The sequence below is a fragment of the Alligator mississippiensis genome, chromosome 11 (genome assembly GCF_030867095.1).
Source record: "Alligator mississippiensis isolate rAllMis1 chromosome 11, rAllMis1, whole genome shotgun sequence".
Taxonomy (NCBI): domain Eukaryota; kingdom Metazoa; phylum Chordata; order Crocodylia; family Alligatoridae; genus Alligator; species Alligator mississippiensis.
The window spans coordinates 7,599,378-7,619,221 of NC_081834.1; the positions used below are offsets into that span (position 1 = coordinate 7,599,378).

Below are 19,844 nucleotides of genomic sequence, written 5' to 3' on the forward strand. Positions count from 1 at the left end.
TGTATTCTCCTGGAAACCCAGCGCCGAAAGGTTGAGAGCTTTTGCTTTTTAACCTTGGGGTCAGGTCTCAAGCTGGTATAAATCAGCACATCTCTAGTGACTGAAATGCTGCTCCAGCTGACTTTTGGTCCCCGTGCGCTTAGAATTTGCTACACATCTTTTATTTGAAATCCTTTAATTCTGTGTGTGTGTGTAAAATATATAATGTATGTATGTGTATATATATATATATATATATATATATATATATATATATATATATATGTATATATGTATATATATATCTGTGTGTGTTAAAACAGAATATAGGGGAAAGCCATGCAAATAAATAACTCTGAAGAGATCCCAGTTATATTGTTATATATATGTGACCCCAGATTTATAGAGCTACAATTTTGCTGATTTAAGCTTTTGATTCAGCACAACTGCTTGTGTATGTACGCCGTAAGAGGGAAGGAGAAGGGAAGAATCTGAAATCCGTACGTATGCAGATGATATATATGGATGCTCTTGTCTCCTCTCTCTGTGTCTCTCTCTCACAAATGCAGAATCAAAGCCTCTTTTAGCAAATTTTCACCTCGGCAATTCTCATAGATAAACTCCCATAACGCAGCTTTAAAAAAAAAATAAAATAAAATGAAGCTAAAGCCAGGAATGTCCTAATTAGTAACTGCTACCCCTGTTTTCTGCCAAAGAAAAGAGCCCATTTTTCAACAAATGCTATGAATAAATAAATAAAATTAACGAGAAAGCTAAAATATGTGTTGACTAAAAGGCTTTAGGCAACCCCCTGTTCCAACGCTGAGCGGCCCACATCCCGACTCCATCAAAGTGCTGCCTGGAAAACAGACTTTACCAAGCAACTCTGCCTCTTCTGTTGGAAACGGCCCCTTTGCTTTAACAGCATCCACGTAAAAGATGGCTTGTGTTTTACCAGACAGTTCAATAGTTCGGAGGCAGAATTGTACCCGTCAACTCTTGCCCAGAGCAGAGCATATGAGGAGGAGTCCTCTGAAACAGGAGACCCAGCAAAAGATTGTGGCCAATTTGATCAGAAACCACGCTTGGGAACTTCATCATCAATAATCTGCCAAGATAGCTATTCAGGAGTTGTGCTCTCCCCTTCCTAAAGCCAGCTGCTCTGATGGTGAGAGAAGGGCAGGCTATGGCTACCACCTCTGCCCCTTTCCAGCTTGCTAGCAGGCCCGTACGAGAGCGTGAGTAGGGAATAGGGCCTGCACACGCCATAGGATCGTACTTAGCCCAGGCACTGGTGCTCAAGTGTCGGGAGGGTCTTTGCATCTCAGCACTAGGGATGCCACAGAGGCCGTACAGGACAACCCTGCATTTACTGTGGCACCGTGTGCCCGATACGATTCCATAGGAGCTGTTTGGAGACGGACTGTGTCGCCCTGCTGTACTGCAGAGCATGCTCCAGTCTGGTTCTTTGTCCAGTAGCATCTTTTTCTTATCCTTTGTGTGTCTGTGCTGATTTAATTTTTTTTTACATTGTTGGTGTATTGGGCACTTTCCCTACTCTCTGCAGTCCGATGGCTCACAAGGTCCATCGCAAGCATGTGACTGCTCCAGCGTGGGTACCATGATCTGTACAAACGTGTTAAATTCCTAATCCAGTGACTTCTCTTTCCCAGCTGCCCAGTCTTTTCCTGTCCAACACTGCTCACTGTGCATCTGATTACTCTCTTCCCTTGCCTGCTAACCACTCTGCAGGAATATCTTCCTGAAGGCACTCCAGCCACCCCATCCTGGGTGCAGCCAACACCCCAACCAGGTGCTGGGATGCCCTGTGAGCTTATACGTGTATGCAGTCCTCTTCATCCTCCTGCCACTTCTAGGTTCCAGCTTCCCAAAGGATGGGGACCAAGTGGCAAAATGCCATGTCCAGGTCCACAGGCTGCCAAGGCTCCAGCTGAGCTTCTTTCCTCACCTAGTTTCCCCTGGCATGAGTCTGGCGGCTGTTGGGGCAGAGTCTGGCTCCCTTCCCTCTCTCTCGACCTAAATGGCTAAGAAAAGTAGGGCTGCTGGGGTTGTTATGCCTTGCAGATGGCTGTGCCTGGGGCTCCCCTACATACGTCTAAGCCAACGTGGGAGGTCAAGGCAAAGCTAGGCTGTTTATTCAGCGTCTAGTGTATCAGCTGCAGTTTCCCAGTGGAGTCCAACATTTTGTTCCTGACGCTCCCAGCTCTCTTTGCATGCAGCAGGGCTCCAGCTGCCTTTTGCACTCACTTTTGCGCTCTCTTGCCAGTTGTGTTGCTCTGCCCAGTGGTCCTTCTTTCAGGTCAGTAAGGAAGATGTGGCATCTGACCCAGTCCAACTCAGGGCCTTGCCTGCCTCCACCCTCACCCCCTCAAACTCAGCCCAAGCCTTGATTCCTGCTCTTCTAGCCAGTTGTCAGCCTGCCTGGCAGTTCCCCTGTCCATGCCAATGCTGATGGCTTTCTAGGATTACTGCAGGGTGCCTTTTGCCATCTAAATGGGGTTTACTTTATAAACATGCTTTCTCATGGGAAGGTGGTTTTACAGGTACTTTTGACATTTAAATCCGGTGTCCCCTTGGTATGAAGCAGCTACGGTGCCTTGTTTTTTATAGGCAGACAAGGTTGGGTGAATCTGATATCTCTTATTAGACCAACTTAAATAGTTGGAAAACAAGTTGTTTTTTATATGAAGGTATTTTAGAGACTGATGGTTTGCACTCACTTCTCCAGCTCTTTGTGTCTTTTTATTCTATGTCTTTTCTTGGACACTGGATGAATCTAGCTTCTTGCCAAAACTCCACGATTACTTTGCATTAAGATAGCACCGGCAGACAGTAGCACATGATGACCCGTGTCTCGGTTCATTGACTTGGCTGACGCTCCACCAGCAAATGGAAGTCTGCGTTAGATTCGAGCCTCAGATAAACCCTGCACAAAACAGCGCGTCTTCATTGAGCCAGGATGCTTGAGATCAGATTGTAGTCCCACGCCTCTGTGTTTAAATTCATGGCTCTTTGCTCTTAAACCTCATTCAGTGCAGCTGAGATACTGCACAGTCTCTCTGTGCTGCTTGGGGACCAAACGTGAGCTGAATTGGTTGCGTCGTGCCTCTGTGCACCTGCCTCTGGGCTCAGGGTTTTAGGATTGCGTGGCCTCAAGTCTGGTAGGGCTTTGCTTTTGGGTCAGCCCGGGTACCAGCAACCTGTATGAAGAGTCAGGGCAAGCTTTGCTGAGTGATACTGGTAGTTACATCCAGTTACCACCAAGCGCACGGTGAGGGATGCAGGTCTCTCTCTAGATGGAAGGGGAGTTATGAGCTATGACATGAGGTCTTGGCAGGAAACTTTAGTCAAGTTGAAATGGAGGATTTATTATGTGCTCCTGATTTTGACTTGCTGCTAAAGACAAACACCCTGCAAGGAGGAACAGTGAAGGCCAGATTTCCCACGTTTGCAAAGGACCTTCTAGCTTGAAATCCACTGGCCTTTTTGAGGGCCTAACTTACTACTCAGCTTCGGGAAGGGGGATCAGAACAGGCTATATCGCAGGGTCTGGGTGTCCAAGGAGGATGGCTTTGAGATATAACTGTGTTCTGCCAAGAGGTACTCATCTAAGGGGTCATCCCTGCTCCGGGGTTGGTTTGTGGCCCAGATGAGCTCACAAACAATGGCAAAAAAGTAATTTTCCTAAGTCAGTATTGGGGGAGACTGGTCAGTCTATATAGGGCAAAATTTGCCTCTGTGCTTCCCAAATCACATTTGATGATGTCATTTACTCAGCCTGGCTGGAACCTGCAATTAGAAGCGGGACTGAAGATGCACTGTATTAAGATCGCCACAGAACTGCACAGATTGGAGGATTGGGCCAAAAGAAATCTCATGAGGTTCAACAAGGACAAGTGCCAAGTCCTGCCCTTAGGACAGAGCAATCCCATGCACCAGTGCAGGCTGGGGCCGACTGGCTGGGCAGCAGCTCTCCAGAAAAGGACCTGGGGGTGACAGCGGACAATAAGCTGAACAGGAGCCAGCAGTGTGCCCTTGTTACCAAGAAGGCTAATGGCATAGTGAGCTGCATTGGTAGGAGCGTTGCCAGCAGAGCAAGGGCAGTGATTCTTCCCCTCCATTCAGCACTGGTGAGGTGACATCTGGGGTCTCATGTTCAGCTTTGAGCCCCCTACTACAGAAAGGATGTGGTCAAATTGGAGAGAGTCCAGTGGAGGCAAGGAAAATGGTTTGAAGGCTGGGGGACATGACTTGTGAGGAGAGGCAGAGGGAACTGGGCTTATTTAGTCTAGAGAAGGATTGAATAGCAGTCTTCAACTCCCTGCAGGGCAGTTGCAAAGAGGATGGAGCTGGACTGTTCTCCCTGGGGGCAGATGACAGGACAAGGAGCAATGGGCTCCAGTTGCAGCAAGGGAAATTTAGGTTGGATATTAAGAGAAACCTTCTCAGTAGGAGGGTGGTGAAGCATTGGAATGGGTTACCTAGAGAGGTGGTGGGATCTCCATCCTTGGAGGTTTTTAAGACCCGGCTCAACAAAGCCTTGGCTGGGACAATGTAGCTGGGGCTGGTCCTGCTTTGAGCAGGGGGTTGGACTAGATGTGACCTCCTGAGGTCCCTGCCAACCCTCATTTTCTATGATGCTGTGATTTCAAGAGATCAGACTGACGTTCCATTTCAGTGTGGAATTGGTGGGGGGCCATGAGCACCGAGGCGAGGGGAGGGGAGCGGGGCAGGGCTGGCTGACCAGTGAGGAAGCTTTGGAGAAGCTGGGAGCCTGCAAGCCCTGCATAGGGCTGGGAATCTCAGGGCTACCAGGCTCCATATCACAGAGCCCAGAAGTGCTGAAAAGCCCTACTTTCCACTAAGCCCTCAAGGGTGCCAGGCTCCTGGCTGTATGGGAGCACTCAGCCAGGGCTCCCAGTGTGCTGGCAGAGACCCTGGGAAATCTGAGGGCGCCAGGCAATGCTGGGTCTCTCCAGCCATGAAGCATCCCTGCTCTGCGACAGCCCGCAAGGCAGGTGAGCTGGCAAGGAACCAAGCCATCTTCCTTTGGAAACCCGCCTGCTTTCTGCCAGATTTGACAAACACCGACATGTTCCCACAGATCCTATGGACATAGCGTTCTCCAGCAGAAAAACGTCCCACTGGAAACCTTCCATTCAGCTCTGTTATATATCTGGATGTTCAGCTCTTCCTTTCTCACTTCTTATAAGTGCAAGCTTTATGTGGGCCTTTTTGCATTAGGAGAACCCTATTAGATTAACCTGTACCAGAGAGATGTGTGTGGGGCGGTTGGGTTTTTTTGAGATGTAGTACTGCGTGCGTGCATGTGTGTGTGTGTGAGCTTGGGTTGAAGCCACAGGGACAGAACAACTTGAGTGGAGTCCAGGCCCTACTGAAGTCACTAGCAAAACCCCTGGGAAGTGCAAAGGGGGCAAGGTTTTCAACCTTTATCTTTTCGAAGTTCGAATTTAACTGACTGTTAAATTACGGCTGCGTGCGTCAAACAGAGCGTGCTCTGCGTTAACATTTTTGCTGTGCTCAAAACCCACAGAGGTTAAAAAGCACGAAAAGCTACGAGCTTCTGAGTCTAAAAAGGAGAAAAAAAGAAATGATGTTAACTGTATTTTTGGTTGAGATAATAACGTCCCTGGAGATAAACCTAAAATAATAGACTCAGCCGTGTAATCTTCACTTTAAGCTAAAAATAGCCTAAATGGTGGTTAAATCTAAGCCATAATTATCAGGCTAGTGAAGCTGGTTTTGATTCATCAGAAGTGGGAATTTATGTTATGTTGAGGCTTTGAATATTTGAATCCCAAACCTGGAGAGAAATGAAGCTAGAGGGGCAAAGAACTGAATATAAATGAACTCACGTTTTTCGAGCCATGTATGTATTAGTAATCCAGTTAAAGGAACTGGCTAGTCCAGCAAGCCAGCACCTTGTACAGGAGGATGCCCTTCTGCTGAGGAACAAACTGTTTCTTTAGCGGGGAGACTCGTTGTTACCCTCATGGCTGGTCTTTTGGATCCTAATGCAGATGACTGCTATTTTGCTAGAAAAGTAATATTGGCAGCCTCAAGTCCTAACAGTGCTGGTAGGTAGCACAATGTGGATGGGCTGGGAATTTAGGGTTTATGGTATCTCAATTCTCTTACTTGCATGTTACATGAACTTTCCCAAGTCACGTATCCTCTCATTGCACAGCAGGAAAAAGTGTGGTGTTAACCCAAGACCTCAGAAGTACCTCGCTGGCTTGTAAAACACTTTGGGCAGACTCAGTGGATTGGTATTTTAATTTCTCAGTTATGTTTGCATACACCCAATGTGCATCATTTGTTTGGATGAGCTATAGTGGGTCGCATTCTGCATTTATCTGTATTGGCTGGGGCTGGGGCTGATTCTGGCCGGGGCATCTGGGTGCTCCTATCTTAAAGGATAGTGCACATTTTGAATAACCCTTGTACGTTAAGTGGAGTTACCCCTGATTTACACTGGCACAGGGGCATAGTTAGGCCCAGTGTTTCGCATGAATTATACTTCAGTATTGGTTGACCGTGCTCAACTTGGCTCTAATGAACTTTTTTGGCTAGACGTGGACAAGTAGGGCAGAGTTTTCTGCAAGTCCTGCTTTGAAAATGCTCTGCTGTGCTTCAACCCCTTCATGTGCTCACTTTTCGTGAACCTCCAAGCAAGCGAGTTCCTGCTTGGAAAGCCCACGGGAAGCCCACTGAAAACAGCAATGCCTTGTTGAAGTGGCTTGCATGAGAATTCACCGGATGGACTCACTAATCGGGTCCTAGAAGCAGGTCCATGAAACGTCGCAGAGCTGTCTCCCAGCTACAGGTTGCTGCCAGAATTTATAATGTTTCCATCAGCCCCTACCGGTGGTGGCCGTCAATCTGGAGAGCGAGGAACAACCAACTAACTCACTCTTGAAGTTATAGAGGTGTACTCTAACTTCAAGAGGTACACTCAGGAAAATTGTGATATGTGCATGGGCTGGAGGCTAAATTTGTGAGTTGATTTATTAACGATGGATTCTCCTCTAAGCTTTGCTTTCTGCTGTGTCTGCTATACCTAAGGTGATCAGAGCACATCATTGAGCAGTGCACTGGGGAAAGATAAGCATGTACACGGCTTGGCTTTATCTATGTATTTTTTTTTAACTCAACAGCATGGGGATGAGCCATGATGATGACCATTTAGCCTGTGCAGGGAGGTCACACATCATGTCCGGAGAGTGGGTGAAGGGCAGGAATCCCAGTGACCTTTCTTGGTCTTCCTGCAGCCGTGATGACCTCGAAAACTTCCTCAAGTAAGGACACGATGAGCAGGGAAAGTCCCATATTTGCCGGGAGCTGGGATCTGATTTGAAATGGAAACACTGAGCTCGTTTGTCAGAGCAGGGCCTGGCGGGGAGGGAGGTGAAGGCGGGGGTGCATATGTGTAAAATTTCTGCACAGATGATTGAGTCTGCCTCCTTTTGCAGCCTCTCTGCATCCAAGGCTGGCAGAGAATACAACAAAGAAATGGAAAATGGTATCTGCCCCATACGTCAGCGCACTGACAGCTGCTTGAACAGAAAACCATTTCACCTCCGTTTTAGAGCTGAATCCCCTCCGTGTTTGCAGTGACAGGAATCAGTCTGGGAATACAGCAGATGGATGTCCTTAAAATGTCCTCCCTCTTTGGAAGGTCCTGGCAGCTCTGTGCTGTTCGAACGGCCTGTTTTGTACAAGCCAGAGAAAAGCTCGTTTCTCAGAGAGTTCATTCAAAGTCATTCCCTCACCCCGAAGTGGGCACGGGACAGGAACTGTAAATTCACTTTCAACTCCTTTTCCATTGCATCCATTGTTCGATTTCATTCACTTAGCAATTCAGAAAGGGTTTAAGCCCGTCAGATTGCTAACTCATCATATACCAGAGCAAATACTCAGTTCCTCTGGACTCCGCAGCTGTAGACCCAGATCTATAATGTAATGATCTGAGATGCAGCTTTGGTTGCTCACAGTCAGCTGTGTCTCACTAAGGCACTCTGCTCGCTTGGCATAGGGAAGTGACACCTTCTCTGTGCCCATCCACACCCTTTCCTTAATGGCACGCTTCACTCTTGCCCTCACCAGGTCCAAGGTCAGCACCTGCTTGCTGGTTACCGACCCCCGAAGCCAGTACGTGGTGCGGCTTCCTCACAAGCTGCCGGGGATGCACTACAGCGCAGATGAGCAGTGCCAGATCCTCTTTGGGACCAACGCCACTTTCTGTAAGAACATGGAGGTAAGCGGGGACCGGGGAAGCCCGGGAGTGAGGGTGGAAAAGGGAAGCACAGCTGGAAAGGAACTGAGGATGGAAGGACTCTTTACTGCAAAGAGGCTGTGGGATTTTCCAGTGGAGTGCATCCTTGGCCCAGCTTGCTCTCGTTGAAATGCACAGTAAAACTCCCATTGTCTTCGGTGTCAGTTTAGAGGGAAGCCAACGCTGAGTGTTTTTGAAGCTGCCACCCACAGAGATAATGTTAAACTCCTAGAGCCAGATCTGGAAGTCCTTATTCAGTTTACACTCTGCCTCAACACAGGCAAACCCTATCTGAAGTCAATGTGCCAGAATCAGAGGAGGTTCTCATGACACTTCTAGCCTTGCTGGAATTGGGCTGAGAGCCATTGCTAGGATCTAAATCTAATTCTCCTTTGCAGCAATGCTAATGTGTGAACCAGCTGGCTGATCGGTGATCACTGGGCCTCTTCTCTTCCAGTGAATCTACTAGGGAGGTAACATGCTCTAGGAGACACGGTACCCGCTTGGGAGGCAGGATACCCACGTTCTTCTCCTGGCTCTGCCTCTCTCTGATTTACTGTAGGACTATGAACATGCCTCTTAACTTCTGTGCTTAACCTATATCCTCCTATTTTAAATAGGGATTACACAGGCCACACTTTTGCAATGTGTTAGCAGGGCTAGAGAAGAAAAGCATTAAGCGTCTTCATTCTGCCGCCAGAACGAGGTGGTGACTCTCTACCCTATCTTGTGTTTTACAGACGGCTAGTTTAGAATAGCAGGAGTGACTGACAGATGCTTTGCCCTTTCACTGAGTAGCCAGTATTATTTTTTAGCAAGCCATTCCTTTGCCTTCTGAGAATTTCTGGAGCTTTGAACTGATTAGGACAAAGAAACTAATAATTATAAGCAAGGTTCCTAACTGCCAAATGAATAGAACTGTTGAACACGGGCAAGTCCTGGGAACAGGCTCAGAGTTTCACATTTGCTCTTGTATTTATTTTGGACCTGACAGCTAGCTAACACAGAACATGAAAACAATGAGAAAAGAGTCTGGGGAGGCTGTGTTTTCCGAATCCATCAGGGATCAGACCACTGGGACTACTGTACTGGAAACAAGCTTTGAGCATATGTACCCTTTAAGGAAACCCCAGGAATACCTAGGAGGAGGAAAGTTCCTCCATACCTATGAGTACCATCCTGCTGGCCCAGATTTTGGAGAGAGATTTGCTGCATTCCTTGTTGCAGTAAAGGACTGCCATTCCTGGATGCTCTCCTCGCATTGGGAAATGCCAGCTTGCTGCCAGCTAATCAGTTTTTCTCATGCTGAAATAGCATCTCCTAAAATAGTGTTCTGGAAATTCCTCCTGCACGATGTACTTGTTAGTATACCAGATCAGCAGACAATATTCTTCTCTGTTAGGCACAGATAATTAGAGTTGTGTTTGGCCCCCGGTGATTTTAATCTAGTCTTAATATTTTACATCTTTAAAACATAAGTTACACTCCCTCCCCCCTGCCTCTATTTATAAATAATTTAGAGTAATTTCTCATGAGAAGTCTGGATGATTTCTCATGAGAAATTTGAACAGAAGTCTGAGTCTTTCTGATCCTGAATGCAGTAGTTCTGCAATCTGGGAAGGTATGTACCACTGACTTCACACACCATTGCACTGTCTTGATATGTGCATGCCATTAAGCTACTCTGAACTGGTGTTTGCATTCAGTGAACTGAAATATGTTCTAGGAAACTCTTGGCTTTCATTCTGAAACCCTTTACATTTCTGCTCACTTCATCTTTGTATCTCTCATGCCTCATCTACAGAATGCTTGTATTGTAAGTCTCTAAGCTGTCTACAAAAATATGAACCAAAAAAAAAAAAAAATTGGCACCGGTCATTGGCATTAGCTGTAGAAATTATTGGCAAACATCGTTGTCTCCTCTTTTAGCCAATGGTAATGTGGTATTTTTAATTCAATAAAGGACTAAAAAAATCTAAATGAAAAAGTAATATGATAAACATTTGACAATAAATATTTGTTACAAAAAGGAAATAAACTTCAGGAAATTAGCCTACTCAATCTTTTTATGATTACAAGAGTCTTCTGTCTACATTCTCATCTAATAAAGAGACCTACATTATAACTTTCCATCAAGAGATAAAAGAGCTCCATAATTATGTAAGGCAAACTGGAGTTCTCTATATTCAACAAATTCATGTAATCTGACTGGAACAAAAATCCCAGAGATTTGATGAATCCAGACTCTAACCATCTTTAGAAAATACTGAAGAGCCTCCCTGTTTGATAAGCTTTTTTACATGAAAGCATCCAGTTCCAGATCTCTAATGGTATCTAAGCACCTAAATAAGGAGGTACCTTAGTCTCTGTGAGGATCTGGGCCATAGGTACTACAGTTATGAACAGAAATATAGATCTCTAAGGTAGATAGAGAATGTCATAGATTTCATAGACGTTAGGGGTGGAAAGGACCTCGGAAGATCATCAAGTCCAGCCCCCCGCCCCAGGGACAGGAAGTCAGCAGGGGTCATAGGATCCCAGCAAGATAAACATCCAAATTTCTCTTGAATGCGTAAAAAGTAGGTGCTTGAGCCACTTCTAGCGGCAGGCTATTCCAGACCTTGGGGGCTTGGTCAGTAAAGAAGTTCTCCCTTATGTCCAGCCTGAAACGGTCTTGGAGGAGTTTGTGACTGTTTGATCTTGTCATCCCTTGGGGCACTCTCCCAGGTGAACAGATGTTCCCCCAGATCCTGGTGAGCACCCCTTAACTTATAGGCAGCCACCAGATCACCCCTGAGCCTGCGCTTTTCCAGGCTAAAGAGTCCCATAGCTCTCAGCCTCTCGTTGTAAGGTCTGTTTTCCTGGTCTCTGATCATGCGCGTGGCTCTCCTCTGGACTCTCTCAAGCTTCTCCACATCCTTTTTGAATTGTGGAGCCCAAAACTGGACGCAGTACTCCAGCTGCGACCTCACCAAGGCCGAGTACAGGGGGAGAATGACGTCCCGGGATTTGCTTGAGAAGCATCTATGGATGCAAGCCAGCGTTTTGCTCGCTTTACTAGCTGCAGCATCACATTGCAGGCTCATGTTCATCTTGTGGTCAATCATGACCCCCAAATCCCTTTTGTCCGTAGTGCTAGCCAGCGTAGCACTGCCGAGCCTATAAGGATGCTGCAGGTTTTTCCTCCCAAGGTGGAGAACCTTGCATTTTTCAGTGTTAAACACCATCAGGTTCTCATCTGCCCATTTCCTGTGCCTGTCCAGGTCAGCCTGGGTCGTCCTCCTGTCCTCAGGTGTGGAAGCTTTGCCCCAGAGTTTGGTATCATCGTCGAACTTGGCCAGTCTTCTTCTGACCCCAATGTGCACATCATTATTGAAGATGTTGAATAGTATAGGCCCTAGGACAGAGCCTTGGGGGACCCCACTGGTCACAGGGCACCACGACGATTGACTTCTGTCAACCACCGCCTTCTGGGTCTGACCACGTTTTCTATATTGTTGAAATGGTCAGACACACGAGGAAGAACAACGTTATAGTTCTGAAACCCCAGGTGACTGAAATTCACAGGGAGATTCATTAGAAAGGCAGATCCTAGCCTAGGTTTTTCTACACGGGCTGCTTGTGTCATGTCTGCTCTTTTTTTTCCAGAGTTCAGATTGAAAGGGAGAAGCAATGATCCTCCTGAGGTTCCTCCCTCCCCATAATCCAAACCTCACTCACCTGGGAGGCCAGAATGAAATTCTGCTCAAAACAGATCTCACTACTATGAACCCCCTCTTCCTTTCTGTTTTCTCTGTTCATTAGTGACACAGTTAGCAAAGCAAACAGTGCTGTGTCCCCATCGTTAGGCTTCAGGCTCAACAGCCTCTCAAAATAAACATAGGAATACCCTATAGCAAAAAAACCCCAATGAAATAGCAATACCCTTTTTACAGCCGCTGTTTCAGGCTGTCTTACAAAGTAAGGCAGTCAGCCTTGAATCTTTTTCCACTGAGTCTGAATTTTTGATGCTTCCCGTATAAGGGTTAGGTTACACTTAGACCCTTCTGCACGTGTGGAAGGTGACGTGGCGCTCAGGTGAGAACGTGCTGTGAGCAGTCGCGTGTGGTTAATACCAGGTCTTGCCTGCGCTGTTCTGACTTGCCCGTAGAGAGGTGGCAAGCAGGGGCATGGCTAGGAGCCAGGACGCCTTGGCTCTATCCCTGCTCTGGGTGGGGACGGGGACTTGTAGTGATGCATCCTGGGATTCTGGATGAATACAAATTGCTCGTTTTATCTCCTTGCAGCCACCTAAGGTTATTCTAGCATGAGCTAGGTAGCACAGGTGAGTCAACCTTCCTCTGAAGTGAGATACCCAGCGGGCACTTAGCACGAGTTAATGAGCTTTAATGTGCGAACACTTCATTTTAAATGTCCTTAGTATGGTCTAAGTGTAACGTGCAACTTCACCCTTAATAATCGTATGTGTTAGTGAGCTGGGCACGGCGCTTTCAATGGAGAAGTTCAGCACTTACTCTGAAAATTTCAGCCTTGATTCACCTCGGGTGCCTATCCATGTGCTCCAGCATGTTCTAAATAGATTAATCAAGTCTGCTGGAGCAATCGGATTAGAGCTCTCCAGCGTACGGCGGTGTCACGTGTATTCAGCATCCCACATCTCACAATGACCGCGAGAGCACTTTAACCAAAACTCGTTGAATGAACTTTAGTTAAAGTGCCCCCGTGGCCATTTTGAAATGCAGGATGCTGAATACACATGACACTGTGGCATTTTAATTAAAGTGGCTGCCCGGAAACTTCTCTAATTAAAACACCGCTCCACCCCCACCTTGGAGCACATGTATAGACACCCCTAGATGCTGGACTGCAAACCAGCAGCATCGAAAAGTTAAGTACCCGTTGGCCAAACCCCCAGGAGCCAGCTCTGTGCCCCTGCAAACATCTCAACATGCCAGTGAAAGGTCCTGAGCCTCACATGCACATCTTACTAGATGCTTTCCCAGTTCCTTTGGATACTGCTGCCAGATTTTAATGGAATAAATTAAAACCACAGAACCATTCAAAAATATGTGGGTATTTGTCAGTCAGCATCTTTCACCGTTCATTCTCATTGTAATCCTTGACATGCCTTGTTTGCTGTCATCCTTTGCCTGGCATGTTGGACCCGATCCTGCTCCCTTTCCTAAAACAGGTTGCCCTTTTTGAAGGGTTTTAGAAGCAGACTTCTAGACTAGGAGTTCAGTCACAGGGAGGGTTGGCGGGGGGTGCAATCAGGCACAGACCAGTCATTTTTTATTTGTTTCAAGAGCACTGTGTTCTCCTAAGATGTTGCATAAATAATAAATGACATGTCTGCCAATAAATGACATATCTGCCAAGCTCCTGAGGGGGTGCAAATGTTTTTTGCATCATGCACTGCTCATGTTGGTTCTGACATGGATCCAGGTGGCACTTGCAGGATTGACCTGAAAATCTGGCCATTGGGTAGGTGAAGATGTGCTCACCCCTCAGTAGGTCTCTGTGTACGTCTGTGGGAGACTGGCACATCAGCTTTGACTTTAGGGCAAGGGAAGAAGAAACACAGAAGTTGGCCACTTCTCAATGGAAATGATTTCACCCTGGGTAATGTGCATTTTACCAAGCCCCACCTCTATGGATGTGTCAGGATTACATCCTTCTCCAGAGCGCTCTTGTTGCTTGCAAATGTATCAAAAGTGAGTTTTCATGGAGTTCTCCATTAGCCTTTCCTATTGTATCATCCATGCGTTGTCTGCCAGTGAGGGCATACAATGAGCAGAGCAGATAAATCAGGGGCGGGCAATTTTTTGGGCGGAGGGCCACTTACTGAGTTTTGGCAAGCCATTGAGGGTTGCATGACAGGCAGCCAGGGGCAGATAAATATTAATTTTCTTAATTTTGGGGAGCGCCTCGCAGGCCAGATAGAATGGCCTGGCGGGCCGCATCCGGCCCCCGGGCCACATTTACCCACCCTTGAGATAGATGCACTTTCTCAGCAGCAGTTAAGGATCCCGGGTGGAGGCTCCTGTTGACTTCAGGGGGTGAAGGTTTCGCCCCAAATGTTTTTTGAAGGTTCTTGAGCAGACTAACTCCCTCCTGGGGCCAGAAAAGTTGGCTGCTTTCTCACCTAGATTGACTCGGTTTTAGGTATTTGTCACTGCCTGGGAATGATTCTCATCTCGTTACATGGGGAAGGAGTTTAAGTTCCTGAAAGTACATCTTGTAAAACAGAATCTGGCCCCTGTTTATCATGCAATGATGGTTTGAGTTGGAAGAATGGCCCGTGGCCCGTAAGGCGTTTATCATAGTGATGTTTGATTTTTAGGAATAAAGCAGCTCCTGTCTTCAGAGGTGTATCTCCCTCCCCTGTGCCAAGTCAGCTAGGCCCCTGTTGGCTCTTCTTAGTTACACTTAGTTTGCCCTTCTTAATTAGGTATCTTATTGGAAATGCAGCAGAAAACAGTATTGTTCCAAAGTTGCATGTGATGCAGGCAGTGGGGATTGGGGGTGCAATTAAAGAGAAATAATAACAAACCTTTTAAAATATGCCGTATTGTCTGCCCAGGTATTTGGTGCCTCGCTGTGATGTACTTTGGACACCTACCTCCTGGGTTTTGCAAAGCGCTTACCATTCAGCCTGACTGACCTCCATTTCCTAGAGCTAGACTGCACTTGTAATTCAAAGTGAAACGCTCTCCTGCCCAAATAGCAAAAGCTCATGCACTCTTCAAGTCATATGAGCTTTCAGCATGGGATTTAAAAGCTACATAAGCCTTGTGCTGCAGGGAGAGCTTAACCCTTTGCGTCCTTCTGTGTTTATCCGTGCCGTGCTGTACAGAGAAGGCACGAGGCTGTAGTCGCTGCAGCATCTCTCCTGGCAAGGGTGACGCTTCTCCTGCAGCAGCACACAAGAACGCACTGTTCACAACCTCCTGTGAAAATGTCCTGGTGTGTTTAATCAGGAGCGCTGGGCTTGCTTTCCAAGCTGGCATGCCTGCTAACGGAGGCTTTTGTACTGAAATTATATTTATGGAAAAAATGTGGTTTGTATCTCTTGTATCCAGTGTTTGGCTTTCCGTTTTATGTGCCTTTTGGCTTATTTATTATTAACACATTTTTGCGGGTTTTTACATAACCATTATCTTTCAGGATTGTTTTGAGTCAAAACTCCGCTTCGACTAAAATGGCATGTAGAGAGAGAGATTAACACTGTGACTGAGGGGTTTGGGTTTTTTTTGCTTAAATAGGGATATTATTAAGTGAAACCTGGAATATAGGGGTGGGGTTTTTTTTTTTGGGGGGTGGGGGGAAATAAGTTTTTAGTAGATCAAAGCCCATTAGGAATACAGCTGTGATTTTTCTTATGGTGCTGTTGTTCTTAAATAAACGCCTTCAGTAGGATATGCAGAAAGGGAACCATTACAACAGGTAGGGCGAGACTGAGCCGTGCAGCCTGGAAAAGGGAGCGCTCGAAGGAGAGCGGTGAATGGAGCGGTACAAAAGCTTTCATAATCAAAGGCATGCTGGGAAATGCGGGTAAGGAAATTTGTGTCATCGGTGGCACAGTCTGCAATCATTCCCCTGCAAAAAAAAAAATAACCATCAGAGTTGAGTCCTGAGCCTGGGGGGGGATCCTATTAAAATCAGTGGGGCTCTGTGTTGCAGGGACACTCCCACGCAGCCGGTTGCATGATTGGAACCAGGGTTGTTTTTCGGAGCGAGCGTTTCAAAGGACCGGTATGAAGTCGACTGTGTCCCTGCGCTAACAGGCTACATATCAACCTCTGTATAGACTGGGGCTTTGTCTACATATTTTTCTGTAAAACACCTACACGCTGTGGGTTCTGTATAAATAATAATCATGCGACTCCAGGAAAGGATGGATTTGATTTTGTCGAAGCTTGCAGGCTAGCAGCTTGGCAACTGTAAAGTCAAATTAGAAGATTTTCCCTTTTAAAAGCAAAGGTCATAATTTACCTAATTGCCCTACTATATTTTATAGCTTCCCTAATGTGGGTTGTTAAAACTTGGGACTATTTTCACTTTGCCTGCTTCATAAGAAACTGAAGTGTCCTATTTCACGGCTTCTGTACGTTGCAAGAAAGACCTTTTTCCTCCTCCTTTTCAGTGGAAATACTTTTTGTTTAAGAAAGAGAGCGAGAGGGAGAGAAGCAGAGTCCCTGCCTGTGTAGCACAGCCCAGTTTACAATTATTGGAATGCTTCAGAAATTTTTGTACTTGTTTCAGTTTGGAAGTTGGTCAAAACGCATTCTGGTGCAGCGGCTTAAAGAAAAATGGAGAGAGAGAGAGAGAGAGAGGAACCAAAATAAAATTATAAAAATACAATCTGGAAATTCGGGAATATTAAAACTATAAACTCTTAAAAAATAACATGAAGTGCACATTAAGAATTGAGCGCCCGAGAGCTTGGAAACTCTACGTTTGCTTATTAAGACACAAGGGGGGAGAGAGAATTGGTGTAGCCTTGTGATGTGGCATCTACAGCTGAAGGCTGAACTTAACTAAATTAGCCAAACTGCTATTGAATATCAGCCTGCAAATACTGCCTAACAAGCCTGCAGTGCAGTCAGACCTCTCCCATCAGCCTTCTGGGAACTTCTCATCTGCAAAACACTTCAAGAGAAAACTCCCATAATCTTCCCAGCCACATCTGAACCTTGTGTGTATATATCTATATTTATTTTTACTATCCCTGTCTTATTTCCCATGACCAGGAAACATGATCTGTGACTTCACTCGTTTCATTCCCCAGCTTTTAAGGGATATATGACAGACAGCGTTGCCCCTTCTTTTGTTTAAAGTATGTCTTCTTCGTGTTGAATACAGATCCCCCGGGGCTACAGGGCCCAATATTGCAAGGTGCTGAATGTCCATATTCCCATGGTAGCCTATGGAAGAGGAGGCCTCTGGACACCTTGCAAGGTCAGGCCCTTGGGCTGTGTGAAGGCGACACAGGAAGCGTGAAAGTGGGGCTGGCCAGGTTAGCTACGGGCTTTGCCTATTGTCCTTTGCACAGACTCAATCAAGGCTCCCAACTTAGCAGATCCCTCTGGTCCTGCGCGGTGGCTCCAGCCATGGGGAATTTGCAGTGTGTGGATTTTGGAGGGTGGAGACAGAATATTTGTGCTCCATGCCCTGTCCCAGGACCTCAGTGCATGGGGCACATGCTTCTGAGTTTGGCTGTTTGCATGGCGTGCTCATTTCTTTCCTACTCCAGCTGTAATGGTTTTGACCTCAGGCTTATCGGCAGCCCCGGTAACACCTGAGGACTGCCTAGAAGACAGTTATATTTCTGCACAGTATTTCATTCAAGGAAGTACTCCATTCCTTCAGCCAGAGGTGAGCAAAATGCGGCCCACGGACCAGGTGTGACCCCAGAGGCCATTCTATCAAGCTCGCGGCATCCCTAAAAAATTTAGAAATCAATATTTATCTGCCCCTGGCTGCCTGTCATGCAGCCCTTGATGGCTTGCCAAAACTCAGTAAGCGGCCCGCCCAAAATAATTGCCCGCCCCTGCCTTAAGCTAATGCTAAGTCCATTCATTTCTCCATAGTCTGACCTTGTGAGGAGACTGTCATGACTTCTTCAGAGGTGTGTAATGTGCGGTTATGTCTTCTTACCTGGGGCATCGAAACCCGGATTCCACAAAGCACAAGAAATGGATGGCATGAAGCTGTCCTGCATTGTAAGGAAGGTGGAGAAAGGCCCCCCTTCATCACGGGTTTACAAGTATTTCTTTGGTATATGCCGTGAGGCAGAGGAAAGATCATTTATTCATGCAAGCTTCCTAGCCCTCTATTAGCTTGCAGTCTCATTAATACCTTTCCTGTTGATTTTGTTACATACATCCGGGCCAACAACAAAAAAACCCAAATAGGGCTTTACAACAAAAGGGTTTAATTCAGTACCTGAAGATACTGTCTGGCATTAAACACAATGAGGCTCAGTGACATTATGAGCCTTCCATTTTTCACCTCTTCACTTGCCTCCAGGCTCCAAGAATAGAAAACAATCTTCCTCCCAATGAACCTCCTCTCTGCCTTTCATGCCTACCTTTGTGCCTTCGGCTGCTGGCTAGCACTGGCTTTCCTTGCAGTCCGTAGGCACAGCCATCCTCTCGCTCTCCCTGCCACTATTGATTTCCATGCTGAATCCATGCTATTCCACCTGTGTCGCGGTCTCACATATCCTGTTGCAGGTCTGGATTAGCTTACAAGCTCCTCGGAGCAAGGGATAAGGTCCCAGGCTTTCAAACTTGGTCAGCGTCTCAATTTTGGAGTGGCCAGCTTGAGAGATGCAAAGACCGAGTCAGGCTCCTTTGAGCGGCCGGAAGTGGGACAGCCAAACCCACTTGTCACTTCTGAAACTCTTGGTCATACGGCATCCTTCCTTTGTTGTGTACGCCTGTGGCAGGTTCGGGTGGCAGGTCCGTGTTGTAGTCTTATGCTGGGTTTAGATTCCATTTTGTACGGGATGGTTTGGATAGGGATGATCCTGCTGAAGGCAGGGGGTTGGACTAGATGACCTCTGGAGGTCCCTTCCAGCCTGCTTCTCTATAACTCTATAACAAGGGTAGCTATCAGTAACACTGATTGAGGGCCCAGTTCTGATCTTTTTATTCGCCTATGTTCCTCCCTCGTAGACATAGATCTGTTTAGTTCACTAGGTTTGCTCCCAGTAACAAGTGTTGGCTAACTGATGTCAGATTGGAGCAGTTTATTGTATCGTACAGTTTCAGTGGGAGTGCAGTTCACGCTGGCACCTGCCACGACTGACAGGAACGGGGGACGAGCCTGAGACCCAAACTTCCTGCAAATAGATTTCTATTTAAATTTCCCCAGCTGTGCTGAACTTCTTAGAAGTAATGCTTCACGCCAACAAGGGACGATCCTCTCCATCAAAGATACCTATTCTGTCAGCTCGGGCCTGGGACAATGCTATTCTTGCTCTCCTTAAGCTGCCAACATCTGGGTAGAAGCCTTAGGGAAGTTGTAACTACTATTGCTAATATATTGGCAAAATGACTTTCCTTGCTGTTAAAGGTTATGGTAGGAGTTATTTAAGGAGTGAGGGAAGGGAGGGGCATGGGGGGGCAGATGGAGGCTCCTGCGGGGAGGGAGGGAGTGGGGCTGGGGCAGGGGCAGGTACTGTCCATTCGTGGCGGGGCATGGGACAGCCACACGGCTCATACAGGGAGTGCAGGGGGAGGGGGTCCCACCGCTACGTGCACGCCCGGGGCAGGCATGGGAGGCATGTGCCCCCCAGATCTGTGTGTGGGGTGAGGGAAGGCTGCTGCTGTGTGCTGAGGCCGGGGGCGGGGGTTGGACTGGGGCTGCACTCAGAGTGGGTGGCAATGGCTCTGGGACTGGGGCTATGGGGTGGGTTGTGGCCACCCCAAATTTCGCCCTAGCCCCCCTCCCAGTGCCGCCTCCACCCAGCCCAAGTGCAGCCCTGCCCTAGCCGCCCCCCCCCAGGAAGAGCCTGGTGCTGCCCCCAGCCCACAGCAGC

The 19,844-nt window shown here is 47.1% G+C and overlaps 1 protein-coding gene across 2 annotated transcripts in view; it reads left to right on the plus strand.

The window, feature by feature from the left end:
• ADAMTS17 (ADAM metallopeptidase with thrombospondin type 1 motif 17) overlaps positions 1 to 19,844 on the plus strand; it is a 261,444-nt gene that overhangs the window by 108,509 nt on the left and 133,091 nt on the right. For both annotated transcript variants that reach the window (XM_019477538.2, XM_019477539.2), the window contains exons 9-10: positions 7,179 to 7,319; positions 8,128 to 8,278. In XM_019477538.2, the coding sequence (XP_019333083.1) occupies positions 7,179 to 7,319; positions 8,128 to 8,278 (292 nt within the window). The remainder of the gene's footprint in view (positions 1 to 7,178; positions 7,320 to 8,127; positions 8,279 to 19,844) is intronic.